Raw genomic sequence first — 27,892 nt, forward strand, 5'->3', positions numbered from 1 at the left:
TTTTTATTTTTATATTATTTTACATTTAAAATAATAGAGATATTATAAATTAATACAATAATAATAAATAATTTCAGATCAAACCCGAAATCTTACCTGATTTTTATATTTTGGATTATCAGATCAACCCGAAACACGATCCGAAAATTTTTTTGTTTCGGGTTCGAGTTGACCCGACTTTTTACAAACTCGAAATACCCAAATCTAAACCTGAAAAATTTCAGGTCGAACAGGTTCTATTTTTTGGATAGGATTTAATTTTGTCACACCTATTCGTAGGTTCAAATACGTCTATAAATATAATGGCAAATAGGGAAGAAATCCTCATCTTCCACTATCAAATTTCCATCAACAAATCCTCTTAAAGATATTGTTAATTATAAGTAATTTAAACAAGTTTTGTGTAATGGCAAAATTTTGTGCCCAAGAAAAGGTAAGCATTCATCACACAGTCTTCTCATCATCCATGCATTCAACCTTAATTATTATTACTGTTTACTTATTATATTAATATTATCATGATCAATAATTTTGAGCAAATCTAATTTCTTAAATGAAATTGATACAATGCATATATTATTGTCTATTGAGGATTTATTTTATGTTAAAATACGAGTAAATATGAAATATAGATTAAAAATAATAATAATAGTAAAAAAAAATCTCCAACAAATTATGAAATTTTTGAATATGATATGATGATCAATTTTTTTGATGATCTTCTGATTTTTATAGGAATGTTTTCGCGTTAAATACGAACAAATTTTGGAGAAACTAAGGAGCCTCATCAATCAAGATGGGTTCGATAGCTTGTCATTTATCGATGTTGTCCAACAATTAGCTCTCGAACACCATTTCTCTGAAGAAATTCGGATAATGTTACGTGAACATCATAGACACTTTTTTCAGAGAACACACATTACGCCCGACAATCTATACACTGTTTGTCTTAGTTTTCGACTATTGAGACAAGCCGGTTTTCCCATCACTCAAGGTAAAATAAAGTTATTGTGAAATAATTAATACTTATTTGCGATGATATTATTGAAAAAATATTTTAAAGGAAATTATTATTATTATTTTTTTGTTTGTTATATATATGAGAAATAATATTTCTCAATTTGTCATTATACAAAGATTTGGCATAAACATTCGACTTTGATCTATAGAAGTAATATGAAAATACCAAGGAAAGAAATATGTCATTCATTAATCACAAATAGTAATATTGCAATAACAAATATTACTAATTGATAAAACAAATAGTTTTTGTCGTATTATTTTGCAATGTATTTTTCATGTAAATTACAATAGTTACAGTTTTACAAAAAGTGTGTTCTTCTGAAAGAATTTGAATATAATTTGAATGAAATATTTTGTAAAAAAAAAAATAGTAATTTTTTATAAAGAATCCGTAACTATTTTATGATAGAAAAATAATAAATACTGAGACAAGATTAATGTTTATATTTGCACCTTATTGCATATCAGATGTATTCAAGTGTTTTATGAACAAAAATGGGAATGAATTCGACGAAGATCTTCGTGAAGACATGGAAGGTCTTCTTGCATTGTACGAAGCTTCCCATTTGGATTTCGAAGGAGAGCAAATACTCGACAAAGCCGCAACATTTAGCGCGAGAATTCTATCGACAAACTCTGTAGGAATATTTGAAGATCAACACGATCAACCGGTTAAATACACTTTGCAAAACCCGCGCCACAAGACAATGGCGAGGCTCGTGGCCAAGAACTTCCTCGAAAAAAATGTACCCAAAAATGAGTGGACAATTCTTCTACAAGACTTAGCAAGAATGGATCAGGCCGTGGTTGGATCACTATTTCACGATGAAGTACTTCAAGTTGTGAAGTAAATATCCCGTTAGACAAATTTCTTTTTCATATATGTGATTAAAATAAATTTATTCAGTTCGAGTTATATATATACAAAATTTGTTCTGATGTTTTTAGAGATTGAATTGGGATTTCTCGATCTTTTGTGGTAGGTGGTGGGATGGTCTCGAGCTAACAAAGGAATTAGAGTCCGCGAGGGACCAACCGAAGAAATGGCACATGTGGTCGATGTCCGTGCTTCAAGATCCGACCATGTCTTGGCACCGAATACTACTCACAAAGCCGGTCTCCCTTGTCTACATTGTTGATGATATTTTTGACATTTATGGTACAATGGATCAACTCGAACTCTTTACAAATGCGATCAAAAGGTAACTAATTTTTACCTTTCGACATTTCTTTTAGTAAATTATACCCCGGCTCGCCTTTTGTCTATTTCCAACATCTTAGAAAACATCGTATGTACTTTCATAGATGGGAGATTTTCGATAGCGAAGGACTACCAAACTACATGAAGACGTGCTTTGAAGCAATTCAAGAAACTACACAAGAAATAATCGACATAGTCTACCAAAATCACGGATTTGATCCATCGAACATCTTAAAAAGATCGGTATAAATGCTTCAACTACCTAATATCTCCCCAATTGTAGATAATTTCTATCAAAGATCGCCTAAAACATGATTATTGCTCGGTGTAGTGGGGAGAATTGTTCGATGCATTTTTAACAGAGGCGAAGTGGTTTGGGAATGGTCATTTGGCGAAGGCGGATGAGTATCTAAGCAACGGGATTGTGAGCTCTGGAGTGCCGATGGTTCTTACACATCTCTTCTTCATTCTCGGCGACAATGTTTGGAGCGAAGAAGCTCACCGAGTTTTGAGCAATGGAGATCATAACAACATCCTATATTTGGTTGGAATGATTCTTCGCCTCTTCGATGACTTGGGGAGCGCTCAGGTATCAAAATATTCGAGTTTTAAAGATCAAATATGTTTTTAAACTTGTTTTTGAACTATTCATAAAACATTATCGTTTCCAGAGCTTATTTTTATTTAAAATATTACATCAAAAACTGGCACGAAATAGGGTTGATATTTTTGAGTCGGGTTGGTAGGACGAGCAATGTTATGGGAACGATGGATCGTACGTCGAGTGCTACATGAAGGATTTTGAAGTATCATCGCACGCGGTGGCGAAGAAACATGTGATGAAAAAGGTTTCGGAGACATGGAAGAAACTCAACAAGCGCGCATTATCGTCGTCGTCATCGTCAAACCCTTTCTCGGAATCGTTCAGAAATGCATGTCTTAATGTTGCAAGGATGGTTCCTGTGATATATGATAAGGGTCGCAAGAATGATCTTCTTGCTCTAGCTCAATGTTTCGAGTCAACACTTAATGAAGATGAATGAATGATCGATCCATCTTCTAGCTAGTGTTAGTGTTGGTATATGTTGCTGATTTTGGTATGTTGTTTTACTGTGTGTTTAGTTTATATTTGAAGTCAAAATATTTGCTTCGGTAGTAAAAATATATTTTCTGCCATTCTAAATTTGTGTTTATTTATTTATTTTTTTAAATTTTTTTTGTAGCACATTAAAATTTGTGTCTATTATTATTTACTAGGGTCACATTTAGTCTCATTTACTTTTTCTTTAAATATTAATTATTATATAAAAAAAAAAAATTATAGAATATTTTTTATATTAATGTTAAGTGCAATGAATAAATATGACCGTTAGAGACTGACAAAAGATGCATGAAATATCATATTAAAAATCTATTTAAATTAAAATTTCGATTTCAAATCAAAACCCCAATTTCAAATGTATATTTGTTGTTATTACAAAAATTTTATTTAAAAAAAAAAAATCATCTAACTTCATATAATCCAATATATATTGGATTAAAAGAATATATATTATTTTTATACAGGTAGAGGATTTTATTTTGAAATAAAAATCGTCTAACTTGATATAAATCCAATATATATTGGATTAAAAACGAAAACCATACTACTAAGAACACTATTTTGATTTAATGAAATCAACAGTAGTTAAGATAATTGTATAATGTGATAAGAGCAAAATAATCTCCCTTCTCTTATTCAGTAAAATGTTTGTTTAAGCCAAAGAGTTGTGCAAGTATGCATTCACTAACCTCATAAAAACTAACGATTGCTGCTTCTGCTGCCTAAGACAAGCCTAACTCACGAACCCAATAATGAATTTGCTCAGCTACACATTCTGAACCTGTGGACCCGTATGAAGTGAACTTTTTGATCGAGTTTTCGACTCCAAGAAACTCATACACGTCTTCTTCGAATTCCGGACTTACAGCTTTGAGATCAGGTAAGCTCAAATCTTTGAGTTGGCAATTTCTCGAAACGCATAAAGCAACAGATTTACCGACTATATCATGAGCAGTCCGGAATGGTACACCCTGCTCAAACAATCATAAACACCATCAAGAATTACTCCAGAACGATCAAATTCACTGTTTTGCTTTTAAAGCTTTGGGGGAGTTGTAGAAACTGCAATATTTTGCGGTAGATTGAATGGTTTGTGGACTAAATGTACCTTTTTGACGAGGTAGTCAGCAAGTGTAGTTGCATCAAGATGCCCTGCCGGCAGAGATTTCTCGATTCTCTCTTTATTATAGGTGATATTATCTGCAAATTCTGCAGTCACTTCAAGCATTCCAATTATTGTTTTGACACTGTCGAATAGAGGTTCTTTGTCCTCCTGAGAATTCAAGACGTTTAGCATCAACTTTATGTAGCATAAAAATTTGACGAATAAAATATAACAAAATGACGAATATGAACAGACTGAGCGTAAATTAAGAACCAGAAAGATGAAAATTGTGCGACTGTTTAACCTGCAAATCTCGGTTGTATGCTTGAGGAAGGCCCTTGCACAATACAAGAAGTGTAACCAGGTCACCTATAACTCTAGCAGACTTCCCTCGGACGAGTTCCATCGGGTCAGGGTTCTTTTTCTGTGGCATTATACTGCTTCCAGTTGAAACAGAGTCACTAGGGGTGATAAACCCAAATTCCTCTGATGCCCACAGTACCCATTCTTCACCAAGTCGAGAGAGATGGATGGCTGTGATGGCATTTGCAGATAGGAACTCTATAACAAAATCTCGATCGGAAACTGCATCAATGCTGCTCAATATAAATATAATATCATTAATAACTTGAGAATGCCAAATATTGGTGGGGAAAGAAATAAAGATAACGAAGACCAAAGATAAAATGATATTTGAATAATTGAATGATGGCATCACCAACAACAATAAAATTACTGAGTCAATGGAAAACTAACGCCTGACAACAGATAGATTTAGCCATTTTGTGATTGCAGTATAAGTGAATCCTATTCCTACATGTATACAGCATTGAATAGATGCAATACCGCATAGCTGTACTCAATTCGTCCTTAAATGTTAAAACAAACCAGATCAATCACATTATCATCACCATTATAGCTGCGACTCTTCCTTAAAACACACATTTCTTCCATTTCAGCATGCTTCTAACAGAATCCCATGACTATCAGATTATGATGGTAAATCCCCAGGGTAATATAGCTTAAGCCTCATCATTAAAGTTAGGCATAGGTACTTAATCATAGATATATTAAAACAGTTAGACTGCTGCACAAAGACATGTCACAGGTGAAGACCATAGACAAAAGAGGCAGGTCAAATATGTTTGTTTCGATAAAGGACACTACCTATTCTCAAATCATGCACTATCTATAAATTATTGGGTAACAAAAAGGATATATATATCCAACAAGGAGACATAAACGAAAGAGGACAACTCTTCTAACATGATTCAATGCTTTAATTTCCTAAAATGTGAGCTATTTCCATTCTCATAGGTTTTCTAAGATATTTCTTACATGAAGATCATTTGTTTTACAAAAGCAAAACCAATGAAACATAAAGAAAAACGTGCTTTGAATGCAAGGACATCATAGTATTGTGTATTCACAAATATGAACATCCTACCTGTTTCTTAGGGGATGTGAGAATTCCAAGGCATCGGATGTCTTAATTCTGTCAATAGGAAGGCCAGTGCCAGCTAATGCACAGGCACCAAGGGGGCAGTGATTCAGTCTCACACGGTAGTCAATCAAACGTAATAGATCACGTTGAAGCTACAGTTAAAGTAGATGAAAACAAACATTCATTGAAATCAGTCTGAAAGCAGAAATATTAAGAAGCTCCTAAGAGCCAACTACAAAAATGTTGAATAAATAATCATGCTGCTGGAACCAACAAACCTGCTCAACATATGCTAAAAGAAGATGCTGCAGAAGAATAGGCTGCGCCCTTTGCAGATGCGTATAGCCTGGAACTATTAGACCCTCATTCTTCAATGCCAGCTTCACCAATGCAACCTGTAACATTGAAAGAAGAAAACAGATAATTATATAAATGGAAGGATTCAATAGTTCTATATGAATTGTAGAATATATTTTCCAGTAATGAAGGCGTTTGTATACAAATAAATTTGCACTGAATTTCAGTTTTTATCGTCTAATAGAAAAAGAAAAATTGTAGTTTGAATATCATTTTAAATATTGCAGAAGTCGTCCCAAAAAGTGTCCCATGATCAATTGATTGCGAACAGATAAAAAACAGACAAGTTACTAGAGAAACTTACCTGAAGATTCTTAATTCGGGACATGATTGCAACAACAGCATCTTTACACCATAGACGTAAATCCGTAGAAACTTGATCATTTCTACTTCGCGCAGTGTGAAGCTTCTTCGCTGGTTCTCCAACTAAGTCAGTAAGTGCAGCTTCAATATTCATGTGGACATCCTCCCTGTCTGTCCTCCACACAAACTCTCCTCTCTCAATTTGATTTCTGATCTCGACAAGCCCTTCCACGATTGCACCTCTCTCACTTTCTGTGATCAACCCCTATAACAAAGAGGACAATCAAAATATAACACGGACTTGTTAAAACAACATAGATTCGCCCAGCATTAATCATTATTCATACCTGAGAGGCAAGCATGGTAGCATGAGCAATGCTCCCTAAGATATCCTGTTTGTAGAGAGCTTTATCGAATGAGATTGACTCGGTGAATTTCTCAACAACATCAGTGACACTCTCCTCGAAGCGCCCACCCCAGAGCTTCACTTCTTTCGAATCCATCTGCACGGCGGCCACCGAGAATGAGCGAGGTTGTCGCAGCATAGGGCTTTTATGAATGGGGGCAAACGAGGGGCTGGGCAATGACTTCAAAAACGACATGATTTCGTCCACTCCAACAGGTGGTCAAAACACTGATCTAGATTATCAAATAAAATCCGCTCAATTCTTATTCAAAACCAAAGGTGCAGACTCATTCCCCCATTTACAACACACAATCATCATTTCCTCCACCAAAATACAACACAAAAAGAATCATCCGCATAATCTCAGAATGCACATTTCAAATAAGTTTTTTTTTTTTTTACCACACTTACTTCCCTCTTTTACCCAACGCTCGATACTTCCAATCACCAAAATTGCAGTTACAGCATCAGTTCGAAGCACAATTATTATTTCTACCCCAATGACATTGCACAATATAGAAAAGCAAAAAACACAGAGGCGCGAGATTCAGAAACGATACAAGCTGGAGAGTGGCCTCACCTGATTCTGCTACGGAACGGTAAATCCACTCAACTCCAACCCCTTCCTCCACACTGCAGCGGACAAAATGTGGAGAAATCAGTCGATACGCGGCGGGTAATCGTCTACCTGAGGTTTAGGGGTGAGAAGCGAGATCAGGCGACGCGACGGAGGGCAGAACAAGGTTGGAGCTTGGAAGAAGTGTGCTGGGAATTACGCAGTCACATATTAGGGCAAGTACAGTGTTTGTCTCGACTTTGGAGCCCGTTTGCAACACAGTCAGTATCAGTATGTTTTTATTTTGGCTTAATTAATTAATTAATTCTTATTTTACTATTTCTATGGAAAATATATTCTCACTGTTTGTTTCCGACTATTTAAAATTATTATATTTATTTTTTTATTTTATATTTAAAAATTAATTATTATATCAAAATACAAAATAAGATAAAAAAACAAATGTGTTATAATACATATGTAATTGTATGAAAATAATAAGAATATTTTTATATTTTTAATGTTAAATAAACAATCACATTTGTATAAAAAATAATAAAAATATCTTTATATTTTTAATATTAAATAAACGTGTAAATTTATAAGTGGAGAATTGAGTATTATATTTAATAAAAAATATGCATATTGCTTTTTTAAAAAAATATTTATTATTCTTATTTTTCATCAAAATTATGCAATTTTCTGTTTGTCTAGTGCATTTTTATCTATAAATAAACAATTTTGTCTTTACACAATTTTATTATCTTTATTTTAATAAATAATACTCTCTTCGTCCAAGCTAAAAGTATACATTTATTTTTGGCGCGGAGATTAAAGAATAATAATATTTTAATTATAGTGTGCAGGTAAAAGCAGTTAAATAACATTTTTGCTCTTACTTTTTGGTACAAAAGTAACGATGTGATGTAAAGTAGAAGTATTTGTGGAAAAAATGGAGTATTTAATGAAATGGTTACTTTGTAGTTGGACGTCCAAAATAGAAATATATATACTTTCTAGTTGGACGGAGTGGGTAATAGAAATATCACTATTTTTATACTTACTTCATTATTTTTTATAAATTATTTAATAATTTTTTTATAATATTATATTTAATATTAAAAAATATTTTTATATTTATATAGTTTTTGTATTATAAGATACTAACAAAAATATTTTTGTTATTTTTTTTCTGTCTGAGAATGAACAATCAATCTCGAGCATTATTTGGATAAGCAACATATGCAGTGTACTCCAAGACTCCATAGTTCTTGGTAATATCGAATGAATAGGTGTTCGAGATGGTGTAGCCTCTAGCCATCCGGAACACGCCCGTGCCGCCCACCACCGGAAGTTCTCGGTTCGTGCTCGATGCCGGAATCCTCCCAACCACGCAAAGTGAGCTCCCGCTAAATTCCCCCGCCGTGATGTGGAAATTCAAGTTCATCGATAGCGCCGGGTCATCAAGCCCCGTGAACGTGATCATACCCTGAGCCTTCCCGAGCTTCTCCGAATTTATATCCGGCGTCACCGTTATCAAGGAGTCGACGACCCTCACCTGCGACCTCACTCAAAATATGTTTACGTTTGAAAATACGACTAAAAATAAGTATTCTCTATTTGTTCTCGTAGAAAGTACCATTTTAGTTTTTTTTAAGTAGATTAAAGGAATATTTCTTTCATTGGGCTTTAAGAGTCATATTTATTTTTATTTATTTATTTATTTATTTTTTACTTTATTGTAGTTAACATTAAAAATATCTTTATATTTGTATAATTTTGTGTACAAATGTTTGTCTATTAGTATTATAACGTACTAATAAAAATATTTTTGCAATTTTATTTTAATTTGTACGATGTTTTGATATAATAATTAATATTCAAATATCAACTCGTAAAAAGTAAATGAAACCCTTAAAGCCGAACGGACGTAGTAATAATATTTTATTAGTCAGAACATTGGACTAAAAATAAGTATTCTCTCGGTTCCGTCCAAAGCACCGCTTTAGCTTTTTGGAATAAATTATAGAAATCGTATTTTATTAGTTAATAAATATGTATAAGATTGATATTTTTTATTTTTTATATTTATAATTTATATAAAAATTAAGTATATTTTAGTATTAATATATATTATTTTTATTATAATAAAAAAATTAATTTTTAACAGAATATATGATGTTTATGCTTACTTGGCCAAAACCGGTGGCAGAAGTGGCGGTGATGGAAGCACGCGCCACCTCCCACACAGTGGCCGTGCCATCGCCGCCGCCGAGAGCATCGTGCAGGTAGAAGTGGAGCTTGGCCACCTTTTCCTTGGATTTCAACAGTTTCATTAAATTTTCCTCTTCCTCCGTCTCCCGGTGGCGGCGGCGGTTGTCGTCGAGGTTGTCGCCGACGACGGTGTCCATCATTGCTTTGACCAATGAATCCATGTCAAATGATGTCCTATTTTTAGGATAACGATCACTATATATATATATTAGGTAGGATTGCCAAGTCTGTTTGGATGGACTTTTGAAAATTATTTTTAGTTTTTTTTTTTAAAAAATGTTTATATATTTATTTATATTTGTATTAGCTTTTGATTAATATATTTTTTAATAAAATATTTTTGAAGTCCAGTTTTTGTTTTTTTAAAAAAATTAATACAAACATAAATAAGTATTTTTTTTTATAAAAATAAAATAAAAAATATTTTACAGAAGCACGTCAAAACTGACAAGCATATCAACGGGCCTAACTATTCTTATTATTATAATCTTATGGCGACTTTGTTTGTCCTTAACTTCTTGTTTTAATCATTAATGTTAAATGTAGTATTAAAATTGATTTGTATTAATTAAGTGGGAACACAAGCAACTAGGGTTAAAATATACCTGTACAATTTTGACTTTTGCTTACTCATGTTTTCTTTATATAAAAATATGATGTAAAAAACTAATTAGTCTTCTCTCTTTATAAATATAATTATATATTTTATTTTTATTTTAAAATTTATAATTTAAATTTTTTTTTTCTATATTTGAAGTAAATTATTTAGTTATCTTAATTTTAATATATAATTATTTTACTAATTTACTTTTTAATTATTTATTAATTACAAACTCTGTGTCCAATTAAGGTGCACAAATTAGTTAAGACAAAAAGGAATATTATATATTTATATCATATGAATATAAATATTATATTATTCATCACTCAAGATCATAAACTAATGACATCCTTATTTTACTATCAAATTATTACATTTATCCTAAAAAAGTAAAGATAAAATTATATTATTTTTTAAATTTCACTTTAAAATTAAATGTATACTTATTAACATTATTTTTTAAACTTCGCATCACCCACATAAATATATATATATATTTCTCTTTCATCGTATTATTTATTTCCCAAATTATCTTAATTAATACTACTTGTCTAAATTCTCATGAAAACAAATATTGCATGAAACGGGCAGAATTCTATTTACTCTCATAAAATATTATATCATAGTCCTATTTAAATAAAATATCAAATCAAAATTCAATTTCAAACAATGTATTGATGTTTTATCTCCTACAATATACATGGTATTACTAATTACTCAGCTCGCTTCGACTCATTTCAAACACGAGAGTTCCGGAACCTTATCGCCACTAGCTCTCCCGCGCACATTCTGGCACTCATACGACGGCTCCTCGTCGTTTGTGGTCCGGATGTGGATGTCGTCGAGAATAATGTCCTGGCACGGGACAGCCTCGCTGCACATCAACGTCACGGCCCTCTCCGTCGATGAAGTTCCGACTACTTCTTTGAATGTAACGCCACTCACTTTCACCGCGGATTCCTGCAAAGCAGATCGAATTAGTCGACGAAGGCGGCGTGCTTCTATTTCTTAAAAGAATTCATTTTTCGAGTAGCTAGGACCGACGCTTTCCACGCATTCCTGATGATCACAGTAGAACTGGTCGATGATGATCGGATTCGCCGTTCGATGGTACAAGATTCGCTCGAATATAATGTGTCGAGCATAGCCTTTGCCACCCTGTGCCGCGATGATTGAAAAATAAAAAACGAATGAATAGAATTCCTATTAGTAATTTTGAGGAAAAATAATGAAATTGTCTCGTTGATATCATAATAATAAAGGACTCGATTGACTTAAACAAAAATAATCTAATACATGGATAAAACCAAATTTAAATATAAATCTACTAATATAAGGGTGTGTTTGTTTGGGGGTTTGGATTTTGAGTTGGGATTTGAATAGAAAAAATTTTGAATTTGAATAGTTGTATGATGTGATATAAATAGTTGTTGATTCGATGTTTTGAATGTAAAATTGATTTTTAGTATAATATAAAAAATAAAAAATAGGTGTTTGATTTGATGTTTTTAGAGGAAAAAATTGAATGAATAGTGTAAATCCAATCCAATCCAATCCCCCAAACAAACACACCCTAAATCTAAAATATCTCAACAATTCCGCATACGACAATGAGAATGATAATTTGAAAAAAAAAGAAAAAAACGCGGCTAGATCTTACCTGCCATGTCTTAATCCTTGCACCATTTTGTGTCCCGATGAAGACAACGTCTACAACCGCAATTTTTTCGACTTTATCCTCAGCTCCGTTCTTCCCTAGGCTCCCAATGCTGCACCAAAAAGATCGGTATTTTAGTTGATTGATAGCAACAAGATTAAGACAACAAAATAGCTTGTCGACACGAAACCTTATGCCATGCCCCGGACCACATACTATGTTGCTAACCCACACATAGGATGATTTGTCGACGATGGAAATGCAATCGTCGCCTGTCCCAATCCAAGCCCGATCAATGACAGCCTTAGTACAACCGACGACGTGGATGCCATCCGTGTTGGGACTTTTCCCCGGGGCGACAATGGTTATATTCGAGACTAGAACCGACGACAGCCCGTTTAGGACAATATGCATCTGAGGGCTGTCCTTAAACCGCAATCCGTCTCCAAAGTAGACGTTCTTCGCGGCCGCGATCTGAAATGCCTGCAAACAAAGACAGTCGGGTTTAAAACTTTAATGTTTTTCAATAATAAATAAAGAAAACGACTCAATAAGCCAATTTGAGTCGAGTCAAGCCAAGACTCACACTTGGTTTCGTTCCTCGCTGCAAAATTAAAATAAAAAAAAAAAAAGAAAAAAAAAGAGATCGTGTTAAAACATATATATAAAATCGAGTATAAATGAACTAAATGACACGGCTTGACCACAAGTCCCTGGAGATTGAGGATTAGGACTTACCGGCATATCCCACCATTTTTGGCCGCGGCCGTCAATTGTGCCGCGGCCAACAACGCTAAGGCCGTCGACGCCGAAAAAGTGGATCCATTCCTGGCAAGGCTCGCCATTGCAACTACTCCAGTCGGAAGGATTCTCCGGAGCAACCAAATTTCCGTCGATCTGAAGAACGTCGATCGTTAACATACATATATAATACTTGTTAGACAAAAATTTTATTAAAAACCGAGATGCCCAAATCAAAATCATATAACATATCTGACTAAGAACAAATTTGAGGTTCGAGTTGCACGCGATCTCCTTGAAGTAAATTTGGTCCGCCACCGGTTGCTTCCCAAGATAAAACGAATCAATTAGGGATTTACGATTTCTTCACGAACCGATCCAAGAAAACTTTTTGGAAGTTTTTCTTGGAGGAGATTAGAAGAAATGGAGAAATCGTGAATCCCTAATTGATCGTTTTATCTTGGGGAAGCAATCGGTGACGGACCGAATTTGTTTCGAAGAGATCGTGTGCAAAGCGAAACTCGAATAAGTTCTTAATCAGATTTCTTATTTGATTATGATTTGAGCTCGGTTTTCAATAAAATTTTGGTCTAACAATAACATCATAGGATCGATCAAATTATGCTCCCAAGATAAATATTAGTAATTGTATAGCTGTAGTTAAGAAATAAATACTTCATTCATCGGAAATTAATATATATCCATTTTGTTTGAAATCAATCTTTCTTCTTTTACCCAAAACATTATCCTAAATGAACTTTTTAATCATAATGGTATGCAATTACCGAATTATGTTATTTCGCCTACTTAATAGATAGCAAAATATAATCCTATAAACCACTAACATTAACCATAAATACAAATATAATTAAATATTTTATCCCATAACGGATTATCTGGTGGGTGGCGTAAAAGTTAATTTGTGACCATGATGTCATACTTCGAATCCTACACTTTCGGGTCTTGCCTTATTTTAGTAGACTGGTGTTTGTTTAGGTAATTTGATTTGTTTTTCAATATTTACAAATTTTTTTTTGGCGAAACCCTTAACTCCTTGACCAACACCTATATATATATGCACACATGTATTAAAGTTGTCAGGATATTAAAAAATTTGAAGAAAAAAAATTTACTATACAATATTATTTTGCATTTAAAATATCAAATCAAACAATTATTTCAATTTAAAAATTACATACCTGCACCGTAATACTTTTTGAATTGCAAGGGCCATTAAACCTTAAGGGTTGGATCAAGAACGTCTTGCCCTCCGGTATTTGCATAACCGGAGAAGACGAATCCATCGTACAAGTCTCCTCCCATGCTTTCGCCAAAGCCTAGACCAAAAACAAAAACAAAATTACGAGCGAATACATTTATAAATATAATTGAACAAGAACAATCACAAATGCGATATAATACATCGGTGTCGTCGGTTAAGCCGTCGCCGACGGCGCCATAATTGACGACGTTGAACACTTTGGACTCACTCAGCAAAGCAAAGAAAATAATCAAAAGTAGGAACAAAATTGATGATAAGTGTTCCATAATGACTATAGTATTATGGAGTCTTGTACGATAAATTAAATGTATTTGTGGACTATAGTCGATATATATATAAATTTATTTAGGTTACAATATATTTGCAAAGTATATTAATTCTGAAACATGGCCATATAATAGTGAGTTTATTTGGTACACGATAAAATTACAATTTACAATACTAATCTGTTAAAAGTAAGCAAGAAAATCGTCGAATATTTAAACAACAAACTACAAAATAAATACGTATAAAATTTATTGGAATGGATATGTAATAGACATTAAAGCCTAAAAATACGTAGTAATAATAATAATCTAATTTTTTTTACAAGATATATTTTTAAAATTGTTAAATTATATTATAATTTTAAAATCCAGGCCAAGGGCACAACTTAATTTTTACAAGCCTAGGCCCACATGATCTTTAACTGGATCGGGCTGGCCCGACCCAAACCTATTTTATAATAATATAGATGAAAACAAATTTATAAAACAGAAAATATAATACATTGACATCATCTTGATTACAGATTATTTTATTTTTATTTTTAATACAGGGCATGGCAGGCGTTAATAAACTAAAATTCGAAGGGAGCACAAAACCATGAGCACGGCCGTGTTGTGTGCATCATTTATTTGGAAGAGTTGGAGTTCGCCGGAGTGAACTTAAGTGATACACTGTTGACACAATGGCGCTCGTCCGTCGGCGTCGGAAACCCTTCGCCGGAAAACACATGTCCGAGATGTCCCCCACACGCCGCACACGTGATCTCGACTCTCCTACCGTCAGGATCAGGCTAAACAGACATGCAGGCAAAGGCATCAGCTAAGAGCTCACAGCAGTGTTAAGTGGACACAACCATCAGAAAGTAAAACTTACCGTTCGATTTATGGCTCCTGGGAGACCCTCGAAGAATGCAGGCCAACCACACCCGGAGTTGAATTTGGTAGTCGACTTGTAGAGGGGAGTTCCGCATCCTGCACAGTTGTAAATGCCCTCCTGGAAAACCTTGTCGTATTCTCCAGTGCCCGGGAACCTGTGCATCACCAATCTCATGTATGAACGCTAAGTGCAGGTAATAACAACCGGCTATGGTTATTTTACGTATAATGGTCTAAAATAAACCCTTGATAGCATAGTCATCAACATGATGGAATTATTCTTGGTGTCGAAGACACAGAAAAAAGATGAAAGGGAGGAGTCACAGTAGAAACAAATTGAAATCTAAAAAGCCCACGAAAAAAAAAGCCCAAACAATCGCAACAAACAATGACAAAGTAGAAAAAGATATTATCATAATCTAGCTGAAACAGCACAGCTCCTTTCAGTTCCTTCGTCTTAAGAAGCAAATAACTCTCCTATGAAGATTTGCAGCATTGAATTTAATCATAGCTAAACACAAATATGTCGCAAGCTTTCAATTCACAACTAAGGTGTCTTAATTTATTCGAAGAAACTTGAAATTTTCACGGATTCTAAAATGGACAACTAGCTAAGAGCTATGTGAAATGAAATGTAACCATATGTGCTTCTACCACCTCAACACAATCGATTCTGTTCTACCTGCACCAAGTATATATCATCGAACACCAAAATTCTACACAACTTTACAATCAATCGAGGCCACCAATCAGTTCTTGAGGACCATAACCATTGCTAAGATTCTGTTTAGATAGACACTTTTGAAACTTTTGACGATATACATCAGATATACTTTACTCTAACAATGCAAAACTTCTATCTAGACGTAGCCTAAATCTCACCGAAAAAATTATCATCACCTTATGAGCAGTCGCATCAATATTTCTTCAAATTAGGTCATTGATGCTTGCTTAAATCTCAAAACTTGATTTAGTTTCCACTTCCAGAACACATCATCAAACCAAAATTGCAGTTCCTTCCCTAAACCCTAAATCCTGCGTAAGCATAAACCTAATTATGAAACCCTAAATAACCACTCGAATTCTCTGAAATTAAATTCAATTTTCATCACTCATACAGACAGAGACGACGATGGAATTGACGAACGAACACAATCAGCTCACACCCAAATCAAACGAACACGGGATTTCAGAAAAAGATTCCCCAGATTATGATTCAAAAGTAGCACAAACAACAAAAATCAGACATACTCGGTGCCCTTCTGCCGTAAAATACGAAACTGTTCCGGAGAAAGAACAGCTCGCCACTCCTCCTCCGATTTGCGAACGGATCCAGGTGCGCCGGCCATGGCGAAAACCCTACGTTTCAAAAAGCTCTGCAAGCCCCAATTAAAAGACAAGCCACTCGGGATATTGGTCCTGCTCTCACTCCTATACCTCGTCGGCGCGGTCAGTGCACAGCGGAAGGGACGAAGATTGAGGGTTTGGGTGATTTGCAGCTGTGGAAATCTCGAGAGAACAATTGAAGGTGGGTTGAGAGTAGCGAAGGTTTTTGGGTAGATTTTCAGCGCTCGCGAACCCCCCATCTGATCTGATCTGAACGCCAATTGCTATTTTATTTAATTTAATTAAAAATATTTGTTAGTTGGAGGATTGGTATTGTAAATTTGTAATGAAGGACGAAACCATCGGATGGTCGATTTGTGGAAACATTACATCCACGTAGACAAGGGTGTGTTCGGATATGATATAGCTTTGTGTCACATGACATTCAATTCAAAAACACAAGTCAAAGTATTTCGTTACCGTAAAATTTAATTTCCATTTAAAACATCGTATCAATATATATTTATATTAAATCAAACAACTATTTTAATTTAAAATTTTACTATTGAAAATTAAAACCCAAAATCAAAATCACAAGAGTCACCTGAAACACGTGATATCATGAGTTTAAATTTTGACACTTTTAAATCATCTGTCTCAATAATTTTTATTAATTATACTCTTAAATAAAAAAAAATTAATAAAAAAATATGACAAATAAAGTAAAAAGTAATTCAAATATGAGCTTTCAAATCTAGCTTGTTACACATAATTTGTCCAGTCTAATTTAAACATAAAAAAAAAAAAAAAAAAATGAATAAATAAATAAAGGTAGAAATCAGGCCTTAAAATAAAAAGGCAGCCAAGAGGGGAAAAGGAAACAGAAAATTGTTAGGGAAACAAATAAATGTGAGATGTACGACTGACTGTACGTATCATATATATACATATATATATATCTCTCAAATTCCTCATTCCAAAACCTTAGATAAAATAAAATTAGGGTTTAAGCTGGGTGAGGGTCGGCGATGGGGGATTTGCTGGTGATGCTGGCGTTTTCTGCAGTTCCTTTGAATCTGTTTATTCCTCCTCCCATAAGGAACTTCACTGCTTTCATGGACGCCGTGGAGGAAACCTGGCGGGAAGCCTCCGCGCAGGTCGGTAGGGCTTATCCTCGCCTCCGCCGCGCCTGTTCTAGAATCTTCTTCCACTGTCTTCTCTGCTGTAATTAACCATCCATCATTCTAGAACATCCTTCCTTCTTCTCTCTTGCTGTACTACGATTCTCCATTTTAATTAATTAATTAATTATATTCTGTTTTTTCTTTTCTGTGATAAATAATAATGTTAATGATTCATGAACGTATTATTTTGATTTGATGCTTTTGATCTTTTACTCGGTTAAAATTTCATCGCTGTTTGATTTTCATGGCTACTGTAGTTTCTTATGCTTATCTATGCATATCTATCTGCTGTTTTTATTTTATTTTATTTTTTAAAATTTATTATTTTGTCTTGAAAGAAGTAAAGAAATTAAAAGTGTTGTTATTTTTGGGGAATAAAGTTGCAAGTGGGGATGGATAAGGTTTGTCCTATAAGGCATGGAGAATTTTGGAATGATTTGTGAGTTCGACGTCTATATCCTTTTCCCATTTTTTATTTCCTTTTTTGTATAATCATTTTATTTTCTTATAAAAATAGTGCTACAGTTTTATTTTATTATTTTTTATAAAAACTATGATATTTTCTAAAATATAAAATTTTGTTGAGACCAACTTTGCAGTTTTTAAGAATTTCTCAACCTTCCGTTTCGATTTTAGATAATTGCAAGAAAAAGAAAAAGAAAAATGATGCACGCACACCAATTTGATAAATGTATATATATATATCATAAATTTGTCTTAATATATACTCGTCATCTATTATTTTTTCATTTTCATTTTGGTTCGTTTCATAACAAAATATCCATTTAATTGTACTATTTATCTAAAATACCCTTCAAATTTATAATATATTACACAAATACCTTTTATATCATACAATACTAACGGGTTAATTTAGTGATAACCCACGTAAAGTACTGAATAAACCCCGACCCCTAATACCTGTAAATTAGACCTGACAAGCAAGTCGACGAATCATGTTTTTTTTTTTTTTTTAATTATGTAATTATGTAATCTTTTTAATAAATATATATTATTTATTTCCACTTTAAAAAAACAAAAAAAATCTCTTCAAAAGTGCATTAAATCGAGGAACAAATTATCCAAAACTAACCCCATTAAAAAAGTATCAAGAAAAATGCAAAAAGGTTTGAAGAATTTCCAAGAACAGTAGTAGAAGGAACAGATAAACATTATTTATTGAAAATATTTTATTGTCGAACCAATGAATGACTAATAACTACATAACGAATCAAAGAATATCTGTGTATTTATATGCAATAAAGAAGTTGATCAACCATGGCGGATGATGATGAACTAACTTGAAAGTGTTGTGCAAGGCTTGAGGAACCAGAAAACATCCAATGGCTGCTTTGCTTCTCCACCATGGCTGCTTCCGGCGGCCTTTCCGACGTGGCGGTGATCCTCCGTGGCCGCTTCCTTGCTCGTCGTCATCGTCGTCTGTTTCAATTCTTGCAAAACTCCCCTCTCCTGTGAAGATAGTTAAAATTGATGCACATCAACCAAGATTTACAGAAACTAAATCTATCATATATTCGTCGCTATCGCGCACCAGAGGCCTCTGCCGGACGCGCTTCTGGTAGCCATGGCCCGCGCCGCCAGAAAAGCATTGTGGAGTTGGAGGAGAAGTTCGAATCTGCGACAGACCTCCCCCGACTTCTCTTTGTTGCTTAATCTTCATCAAATCGAGCTGGACCGGAGTGTTCGTCATCATCATCATCTTCTTTCCTACACAGACAAAGGACACATTCATCATCATCATCATCATCTTTGAATCCAATTGAAGATCGATGGATCAATCTCACTCACACTTTCTTCCTCCTCTGGCCCTTCACTGCTCCTTCACATTTCTCTTTACTCCTCACCTCCAACAATGGCTTCCTTTCCTTTTCATCCGGACCTCCGAAAATCTCCTGCTTCTCCACAATCTCGGTATCTCCATCTTTCGGCCTCACCGCCAGTCTTTTAAGCTCATTGCAAAAATCGGCAACTTTACTTAGAAAATCGCCGCCAGCAAACAAATTCCTCGCCGACAGAGTGCTCCTCAGCTTTCTTGTTTGATCTTTCCCTACCATATTATCGTCGCGAATTTCTTTCCTCTCCACACTGGATTTGATCCCTTCTTTTCCACCTCTAGCTTTGTGGTTTAATGAATTCGACAGGTTAGGGTCATGATTCTCTCCATCTTCCACAATTCGATTATTCGCCACACCTCTTTTCTTCAGCATTGCTTCCCTACCATCCATTAAACGTGTAATCATTCATTAGTACTAGCAGCAGAAAATGGGTAGAGATCATAAAGTTTGCAGCCAAAAAGCATAATCTAATGATACCTCTTGTTTCGATCTCCCAACGGAGAAACGTCAGACACTGTTCGTGATTTTTTTAGCTGCAATGGAAGTTAAGGAATGGCTGAATCAGATCCATAATTTTCATGTTCATGTTTGCTAAAAAAAAAACCCTAAATTCAAAGTTTGGATCTGTTCATTCGGATACCTAATCCAAAATTTTACATAAACTTCGAGCAGATTCAGTAAGAAATGGATTCAAATTCCTCATCTCCACATCACCACAATTTCAAAATCCCCAAATCAACTAATTCCAGAATAGAACTAGGGCAGCAACACAAACCTTCGAACTCGAATTAGGCGTTTTGACGTTCTCATTAAGGAAATCTTCAGCCGTCTTGGGATGATTACAGCCTAAAACACACGAAACGATAGAGAGAATTCAAAATCACATAAAAATTAGAAAAAATCAACAACGAGAGAGGATCTAGGGTTTTCAAATTTCACTCACCAGGGCGGCAGAACCAGGCCTCATCATCAACGGGGCGTTCCGGGGCAGAGAAATCGACCCATTTGGGGGCATTGATGTGCTCGTACAGCTCGTCCTTCACGAATCTCGAATCTATGCTTTTCCAATCGATTACTGCTACCTCCATACGGCTCGAATGGATTTACAAGTTATGGATCGGTTCTCACTGTGAGTTGTTAAGAGCAAAGATTATAGAAGAAGAAGGAGAAGAGTGGCTTTTAGACGCCCAAACACAACCAGAGAAATGGACCGTTGCGGTGAGTGGGGTCCATATACGGGGTGTGATTTTGTTTTATTCTTAAATTTCCGCATTAAATGAGTTTTCGACCGTTGGAGAAATTTAATAATATTAATTATTACGATATATATATATATATATAGAAAAATCGCGGGCATATTTTGGTTGCTTAAGTATTTTAATTTGTATATGATTTTTTTTTAAAAAAAAAAGAAAACTGTAATGGTTATGATCTTTTGAGGTTTTTTTATTATATAATTTATAAATATTTTTATAAAATACTATATCTAATTACTATTTCAATATAAATCATAAAAATAGACATTTATATAATTTATAAAAATCAACATAAATGTAAAGTGCATTTGGCTTTGGTTTAAGGTCTAATTTTTTTTTTTTCACTTTTTGATTTAAATAGTATTTTAATTTGATATTTTATAAGATAAAACGTAATACAATATATTTTTATTGAAAGCCATATAAATCAAATAGTTTGAACCATGACATAATTAAGGTTAATTATATAATTACATACCCTGGAGGCCTTGACCTGATCCTCCATTGCTGATGAGGCCTCAAACTATAGTGTTCAAAAAGGGAAAATTGCAATTGTTGCATAGTGAAAAAGGAAACCAAAATCCAAAATAACACAACCTTTATGTTCCAACTATTAGTTGTATTTTTGTTTTATATCTTTAGGCATCTGGACTTGATTGAAGATGGGTTTCTGTGTAGAATTTTGGATTAGATAATGCTGTTAATTTTTCTTACTTTTTGGTTTGAACATGTTTATAGCCTGTAGGCTTTTTTCTTTTTTTTGCTGTTAGCTGTTAGTAACTATTTGTCCAAAGACAAAGAGAAGTATTTGCAGATGGGTTGTCTACCGGTGGTTCTTTAATTCATTCTCCGTCGTAGTTTTTCTCATGCCTGTGCATTCAAATTGGCACAAAGTAGTTTTTTGTGTTGCTAAGTTTGGTATCTATTTTCACACAGCAAAGAGCAGTATTTTGTTGGAAAACAGTATTAACCATTCAACTTCCTCTGAAAAAATCAATCTGTGAATGTCCATGCTAGATAGAGAGCGTGGAGTGGAGTTAAAAGGGTGTAATAAGAACAACAGCAGGTTTCCAAGTCTCTACTACTATACATAGATTACTACTATGCATAATAATTTTGGATAAGTTGTGTGTGTCTTCTTCTTCCTCCTCCTCCTCCTTCCTCCTCCTCATCGAATCCCTAAATCTATTCCTCGGCAGGGGGGATGTCGCCTAAATCCAAGCCTTCTGCCGGCAGTTCTGAAGCTGTCAAAGGTCCCAAGATCCCTTCCGAGCTCAGGGTCAATCCACTCTGCAGTGCCGGTGCAGAAGACAACAATCCATCAATCAAAAGACCAAACAATCATTACCACGAAACCAAGAAAGTTACCTCAGGTTGGAATCTCAGCATATCAGCTCGAGCCATAGCTTCTGCCTGAGCTATTCTCTGCCTGAAAGTCTGAGCCATCTCTTCCGCCTGCCGGAACAAACAAGTCATGATTTCACAGAGCATATAAATGGGACAGTTTTAGTCCTTTTTAAGCTTGTTTAGCTTGCAAAGGAAAAGGGCATTTGGTACCTTTTCAAAAACAAGCTTTGGATTCCGAATCATGTCACCAGGCGTAGGCTCTAACTTCTTAGTGGAGAGGCTCACTCGGCCTCTTTCACGATCATGGCTTAGAATCATTACCTAAAGCAGCATTTGGCATTTGAGGATATTTATAAGATTGAAAGCAAGAACTGGTGGTAGATCAGTGTGTACCTTCAAAATGTCGCCAGGCTGAAGTACAGTGGCGATATCTGAGACACGGTCGTGACTGATTTGGCTGACATGCAGCAGCCCATTTATTCCACCGATATCAATGAAGGCACCGTATGGTTTCAAGCTCTGGACAGTCCCAACCACTACAGAACCAATTCCAAGCTGCGCCTGACTATCAGCCATGGCCTTCCGATTACTCAGCACTAACCTCGATTGCTCCTCGTCAACCTCAACAAATTTAAGAGGGAGTTCCTTTTCCAGAAGCTCCTCAGCAGCTGATTTCTGAGAACAGTAATCAATTGTAAGTTGAGTATTAAACAGAAGACATTGTGCAATAAAGATAATAGACGAACCGATGAGATTTGTGAAAATGGCACAAAACCTCGGAGACCCTCCACCACTGCCACCACGCCACCTTTGTTAGCTCCAATTACCTGCATACCATAGAGCGTTTATGCATGAAAAAATTGCTCGACAATCATAATAGTAAAGAGTAAAAAACCCCAATTGAAGTTAAAAGTTTGTATTAGTTTTGAACAAACTGGCCCGCCTCGTCTCCTACCTTTCCCTTAACAACAACATCTTCAGCTTGAAGCTGTCTGCAGCGTTCCCAGGCAAGATCATATTGAATTGAACGCAAGCTCAAGATTAAACTATCATCAGCCTCATTCTCCCCAATGATTATGAACTCTTCACGCAAGCCGGGAACTATGCCAGCCTCCTCTACATGTTTGATACTGTGGATGGATGCTTCTCGGAGAGGCAAGTAAGCTGATGATTTTGCAGTTATGTCAACTAATGCTCCATTTGCATCGATATTGAAAACTGTGCCGGTCACCTGTAAAAATGAAGGTAATTGAAACTAAACCATAGGATCAACAGCAGGAAGATAATGGATGGTGATGGTGAAGGTGATTGATGATTCCCATGCTCATCTAAAGGTATGGATTTCAGGCATAGTAATTCATAATTATTACTAGTTCCAGATTAAAAGCTTCGCCACATTATTTGTTATGTAGTTCTAGGTTGTTTGATTTTGGGGAGCAATTCGCCCTTTCCTCGTCACTCTACCAAATACCATGGGGACAATTTGAAAAAATTAAGTGATGAAAATAGAGCCTTGGATGAGAAAGAAACTGACCTTGGTGCCAATTTCAGAGTTGAAATCATACTTTTCAAGGGCGATTTGGAAATCTTCCATGGTGAAGGACACACCTTCCATGGGGGCCGTCCGGCACCTCTCGTACGCATCCTCAAACATCTCTTTCAGCTTCATCCTTTCTCGTGTCTGGGCATTAGAAATGGGAACTGCGGCAGCTGAAATTACACTAGTCCTTTTAGGGAGCAACAGAAAAGGAGGATTGTTAGAACGGGGACGACGAGAGAATGTTGCGGTCTTAACCGTGGAGATTAGTGGGCAGTTGAGCCCACCCGAGGAGGCCATATAGATTTGATGTTTTGAAGAAAGGGAAGAGAGAAGAAGAGGAGAAGAGAAGGGCAACGCCGATGTTTACCGGATATGAGATGAGAGAGAGCAGATAAGGAAGGAAGGATGAATGGCGATTCACAATTTTTTTTTTTTTTTTTCAATTTTTTCTTCGTGGGCCCACCACTTAAAAATAATAATAAAATAAAAATAACCCTGAACCTGGTGCGGCTGCGAGTGCGACTGTGAAGAAGAAGAAGAAGATGAGGGAGGAGGAACGAAGAAGGAAGAAACGAAAGAATTGGGGATGAAGAAGAAGATGGGGAAGAACCTGGTGCGCCGGCGGCTGTGGACTAGATGTATGTAGACTTCCCCAGCCGGTTCGAACCGCCGGTTCGCCGCTTTTGTATTTGTCAAACCGCCGGTTTGGTTCGACCCCTAATTATTTATTTATTTATTGTAAACCTGCAGGCGGCGGCGACGGCTCTGCGACTGTGAAGAAGAGGAGGAAACAAGAAAGAAGAAAGAACAAATTGGGGAAGAAGAAGTAGATACAGGAAAATCTGTGCGGGCTTGCGGCTGCGGCGGCGGTTGTGGTCTCTGGATGTCTAAATGTATTGATTAACATGATCGGTCGTTCTAAATGACACGTCGTCCTCCTAAGTCGTAACACGTGTCGGCATTTGTATGCGTATCGTGCTTTTTACAACTTTTGCAGAGAATCCGACATTTGTGCACCTATGTTAGGTTAGGCGCCCAATCAAGGGAAATGGAAGAATCAAGAATGCTGTTCTACCATGACAATGTGCTTTCACCGCTACCTCTGCTTCATTTTCAGCCGCTTGTTTCCATACTCCAAACCCTCTCAACGAACCTTCTCGATCGCTTCGCTCTCACTCGCGTGAGTTGGGTGAAGCCGGAGCACCATCTATCTCATCATCCGCCCAAAGGAAGGTACACGATTCACGATTCCCCTAATTTCGATTTCAGTTTCTGGTGTAAGACGGCTGCTGGATTTAGCTGTTTCGTTAAATTTCATGAGAATCCGAGGGAAATTATTGAGTTTGGCGGTTTTCGAGTCTGTTTGCAATTTGAGTACTTGAATTTTGGTTTGACGATGCAACATATCTCCTTTTGAGCACTAGGAATTTGCTGTCTGAGGTGTTGTGAACTAGTGCAGAATTAGGGTTTGCTGTTTCCCCCAAATCTGAGTTAGTGTGAAATTGGGGATTTCTTCTCCCGTGTTGTGTATCAGTGCGAACATAACTATTGTGCAAATTTCCCGATATGATCGCTCTCCTACCACTTGTTAACAAAATTCCAGCTAAGTTTCGATCCAACATCAGCTAGTAGTATGATATTGAACATCAGCTATTGATAATTGCATTTTGTTTCTCTGTGCCATATTTAGCCAGCTAATATATGTACATTATCTCGACAGCTTTGTTTCTTATTTTGCTAGAGAGCAATGAGTAGGGATCGACCATCACCACACTACCCCATCAATGGAATGAATATGGGCATCCACCTCTTCAGATGTTCACCAGCTTGGAACTCTCAGTCTCCGGAAGGTGGCTTCTGTCGTCCATCTTTCATGACCTACACTAATGCTGCATTACGATTTCCAGTGACTTATCCATGTGGAACAACCAACGACCTTTCGATTATCCCATCAACTCCTCCTGTGTGTGTGCAAGCCCCAGCAGAGAAAGGATTTACTGCGTTCGCCATTGATTTCCTCATGGGTGGAGTCTCTGCAGCTGTCTCTAAAACAGCTGCTGCTCCGATTGAACGTGTCAAACTTTTGATCCAGAACCAAGATGAAATGCTCAAGTCTGGTAGGCTGTCCGAACCATACAAAGGGATCGGTGACTGTTTCAAGAGAACCATAAAGGATGAAGGATTTCTTTCTCTATGGAGAGGGAACACTGCTAATGTGATCCGTTACTTCCCTACTCAGGCCAGTCGTCTAATCCTTCCGTCTGGTATGTCTGATTAATCACTTTTTTTCAATAAATACATGCTCAAGGGAATTCTTTATGTGTTTATGTTTCAGGCTTTAAATTTTGCTTTCAAGGATTACTTTAAGAGGCTTTTTAACTTCAAGAAAGATAAAGACGGGTACTGGAAATGGTTTGCCGGAAACCTGGCTTCCGGTGGCGCAGCTGGTGCTTCTTCCCTCCTCTTTGTTTACTCCTTGGATTATGCTCGAACTCGATTAGCCAATGATGCCAAGGCTGCAAAAGGGGGAGGGGCAAGGCAGTTTAATGGGCTGATCGACGTCTATAAGAAGACTTTAGCATCTGATGGCATAGCAGGATTATACCGTGGATTCAACATATCGTGTGTTGGAATCATCGTGTACCGTGGACTCTACTTCGGTATGTACGATTCTTTGAAGCCCGTCCTCCTCACAGGAAAACTGCAGGTACCTATATTGTTCGGCTATATTGATCTATGGCGATACTTTATTTTGGACTATGTGGGAAATTTTTTTGCAACTTTCAGGACAGTTTCTTCGCCAGCTTTGCCCTCGGTTGGCTAATCACGAATGGCGCAGGTCTAGCATCCTATCCCCTTGATACGGTTCGCAGAAGGATGATGATGACCTCTGGCGAGGCAGTGAAGTACAGAAACTCATTCGATGCATTTTCTCAAATCTTGAAGAACGAAGGCCCGAAATCTCTGTTTAAAGGCGCTGGGGCGAACATTCTCAGGGCTGTTGCCGGTGCCGGTGTTCTTGCCGGCTATGATAAGCTGCAGTTGATCGTCTTCGGAAAGAAATATGGATCCGGTGGAGGTTAGTCCATTACACTCGTATTTAATTTGCATTCGATTATATATGCGCGCCGTTTCAGTTTTGAATAATTTATCGATGGGGCGAGTTGTCTCCAAACCCGGCGTATTATTTGTTGCATGCCATTCTTGATGTCGTAGACAATGTGTCGCTAAAAAATGTCGGATCGCCGGGTATTTTATTCCTCGGCTTTAGTCAATAAATGAAGCTAGACATTTGGTATTAATGTTTCATTACAATACAACACACTTTCCTACAAAACTATACTACTATACTATTTTAGTTTATAAAATATCATATCAAAATACTACCGTTGAAATCATAATTTCAATTTTGAAGCCAGAATCAAATATAAACTCTATGAAAAATGACGCCAACCATATTCAAAATCCATCACGAAACCTTCATGGATTCATGCATTGTTGCCGTTGCCGTCACTAAATTCACGCGCATTCTTGTAGATATTTATAGCCAAACAAAAACGCAGGCAATTATCATCACCATCGCCGTTTTCATGATACCTGAATGCATGAATCCAATCTCCTTCTATCAATAGTCGGGACCAAAAGCCAACCCTTACCCGCATACCATATTTTTCTCATAGTCCCCAAGAGCGCGACTAAAGTCTCGCTCCTAGGGATGTATAACATGCAATCGTCGTCTTCATCGATCTCCAATTCCTTTAGCTTTCTCGGAAAATAGAAAATTTACGTCGTCGTATCCTCCACGGTCTCGAATCCGGCTTTGAATTATTGGATCGAGCAATGACCCTGTTCTTGAAAGATTTTTTGCTTTGATAGTACCTAAGGATCCCAAATCAACTCGAACAATGCCATTGTTAGAAGAAATCGAACTATCATTGGATTTTTATGAACTCTTAACATGTAATAATTGATCCATGGAGATACTCTCTTCTTCTCCGATCATGGCCGTCGATCTTTTCCCGTCATCCAACGGTTCATAATTGAGTTGAGATTCTGTGTGGTCTTCCTCCATGAATTCAACAATAGAAGACATTGATTTCTTTGGGAACTTTTTTGAAGACTTTTTATGACAATTTATAGGAACTCGAAAAAAAATCCATTTTGATTAGAGGTGAAGATTAGAATTTTT

General features: G+C 36.1%; 8 protein-coding genes across 12 annotated transcripts; 2 read left to right on the top strand and 6 right to left on the bottom strand.

The window, feature by feature from the left end:
* The first annotated feature begins 289 nt into the window (after nt 1-289).
* Nucleotides 290-3,407, top strand: LOC127261369 ((3S,6E)-nerolidol synthase 1-like). Its single transcript, XM_051289697.1, has 7 exons — nt 290-433; nt 736-994; nt 1,492-1,870; nt 2,007-2,225; nt 2,329-2,467; nt 2,556-2,813; nt 2,971-3,407. The coding sequence occupies exons 1-7, from the start codon at nt 407-409 to the stop codon at nt 3,265-3,267; spliced, it is 1,578 nt and encodes a 525-aa protein (XP_051145654.1). The 5' UTR covers nt 290-406; the 3' UTR covers nt 3,268-3,407.
* Nucleotides 3,408-3,933: 526 nt separating this feature from the next.
* On the bottom strand, nt 3,934-7,775 carry LOC127261384 (argininosuccinate lyase, chloroplastic). Of its 2 annotated transcripts, none has more exons than XM_051289719.1 (8): nt 7,522-7,775; nt 6,883-7,038; nt 6,537-6,800; nt 6,154-6,270; nt 5,879-6,027; nt 4,736-5,027; nt 4,435-4,599; nt 3,934-4,297 (listed from the first exon to the last, which is right to left on the bottom strand). In XM_051289719.1, exons 2-8 carry the CDS (start codon nt 7,036-7,038, stop codon nt 4,049-4,051), a joined length of 1,392 nt encoding a protein of 463 aa, XP_051145676.1. In that variant the 5' UTR covers nt 7,522-7,775; the 3' UTR covers nt 3,934-4,048. The 2 variants fall into 2 exon arrangements, with proteins under 2 accessions (XP_051145676.1, XP_051145675.1); XM_051289718.1 differs by having other exon boundaries at nt 6,883-7,174.
* An 883-nt stretch (nt 7,776-8,658) lies between these two features.
* LOC127261160 (dirigent protein 21-like) lies at nt 8,659-9,936 on the bottom strand. Its single transcript, XM_051289384.1, has 2 exons — nt 9,690-9,936; nt 8,659-9,055 (listed from the first exon to the last, which is right to left on the bottom strand). Exons 1-2 carry the CDS (start codon nt 9,930-9,932, stop codon nt 8,708-8,710), a joined length of 591 nt encoding a protein of 196 aa, XP_051145341.1. The 5' UTR covers nt 9,933-9,936; the 3' UTR covers nt 8,659-8,707.
* Nucleotides 9,937-10,962: 1,026 nt separating this feature from the next.
* LOC127261016 (probable polygalacturonase At1g80170) lies at nt 10,963-14,366 on the bottom strand. 2 transcript variants are annotated; one of them, XM_051289140.1, is made up of 8 exons: nt 14,193-14,355; nt 13,970-14,107; nt 12,768-12,926; nt 12,616-12,633; nt 12,220-12,512; nt 12,033-12,141; nt 11,417-11,530; nt 10,963-11,332 (listed from the first exon to the last, which is right to left on the bottom strand). In XM_051289140.1, exons 1-8 carry the CDS (start codon nt 14,316-14,318, stop codon nt 11,105-11,107), a joined length of 1,185 nt encoding a protein of 394 aa, XP_051145097.1. In that variant the 5' UTR covers nt 14,319-14,355; the 3' UTR covers nt 10,963-11,104. The 2 variants fall into 2 exon arrangements, with proteins under 2 accessions (XP_051145097.1, XP_051145098.1); XM_051289141.1 differs by lacking the exon at nt 12,616-12,633 and having other exon boundaries at nt 14,193-14,366.
* A 416-nt stretch (nt 14,367-14,782) lies between these two features.
* Nucleotides 14,783-16,831, bottom strand: LOC127261017 (peptide methionine sulfoxide reductase B5-like). The gene is made up of 3 exons (XM_051289142.1): nt 16,446-16,831; nt 15,193-15,349; nt 14,783-15,109 (listed from the first exon to the last, which is right to left on the bottom strand). The coding sequence occupies exons 1-3, from the start codon at nt 16,778-16,780 to the stop codon at nt 14,945-14,947; spliced, it is 657 nt and encodes a 218-aa protein (XP_051145099.1). The 5' UTR covers nt 16,781-16,831; the 3' UTR covers nt 14,783-14,944.
* Nucleotides 16,832-18,857: 2,026 nt separating this feature from the next.
* LOC127260510 (uncharacterized) lies at nt 18,858-20,778 on the bottom strand. 2 transcript variants are annotated; one of them, XR_007840735.1, is made up of 6 exons: nt 20,504-20,778; nt 20,336-20,406; nt 20,038-20,093; nt 19,514-19,939; nt 19,257-19,432; nt 18,858-19,174 (listed from the first exon to the last, which is right to left on the bottom strand). XR_007840735.1 is itself a non-coding variant. In XM_051288243.1 (5 exons), the coding sequence occupies exons 1-5, from the start codon at nt 20,646-20,648 to the stop codon at nt 19,375-19,377; spliced, it is 756 nt and encodes a 251-aa protein (XP_051144200.1). In that variant the 5' UTR covers nt 20,649-20,778; the 3' UTR covers nt 18,858-19,374. The 2 variants fall into 2 exon arrangements, 1 of the variants encoding a protein (XP_051144200.1); XM_051288243.1 differs by having other exon boundaries at nt 18,858-19,432.
* A 986-nt stretch (nt 20,779-21,764) lies between these two features.
* Nucleotides 21,765-24,254, bottom strand: LOC127260780 (30S ribosomal protein S1, chloroplastic). The gene is made up of 7 exons (XM_051288700.1): nt 23,698-24,254; nt 23,119-23,394; nt 22,910-22,990; nt 22,557-22,838; nt 22,374-22,484; nt 22,185-22,271; nt 21,765-22,106 (listed from the first exon to the last, which is right to left on the bottom strand). Exons 1-7 carry the CDS (start codon nt 23,998-24,000, stop codon nt 22,002-22,004), a joined length of 1,245 nt encoding a protein of 414 aa, XP_051144657.1. The 5' UTR covers nt 24,001-24,254; the 3' UTR covers nt 21,765-22,001.
* Nucleotides 24,226-27,005, top strand: LOC127260782 (ADP,ATP carrier protein 1, mitochondrial-like). Of its 2 annotated transcripts, none has more exons than XM_051288701.1 (5): nt 24,226-24,341; nt 24,454-24,936; nt 25,424-25,942; nt 26,039-26,410; nt 26,491-27,005. In XM_051288701.1, exons 3-5 carry the CDS (start codon nt 25,451-25,453, stop codon nt 26,785-26,787), a joined length of 1,161 nt encoding a protein of 386 aa, XP_051144658.1. In that variant the 5' UTR covers nt 24,226-24,341; nt 24,454-24,936; nt 25,424-25,450; the 3' UTR covers nt 26,788-27,005. The 2 variants fall into 2 exon arrangements, with proteins under 2 accessions (XP_051144658.1, XP_051144659.1); XM_051288702.1 differs by having other exon boundaries at nt 25,445-25,942.
* The last annotated feature ends 887 nt before the right edge of the window (nt 27,006-27,892 follow it).

Source organism: Andrographis paniculata, unplaced genomic scaffold, assembly GCF_009805555.1.
Source record: "Andrographis paniculata isolate CXL003 unplaced genomic scaffold, ASM980555v1 Contig62END, whole genome shotgun sequence".
Lineage (NCBI taxonomy): Eukaryota > Viridiplantae > Streptophyta > Magnoliopsida > Lamiales > Acanthaceae > Andrographis > Andrographis paniculata.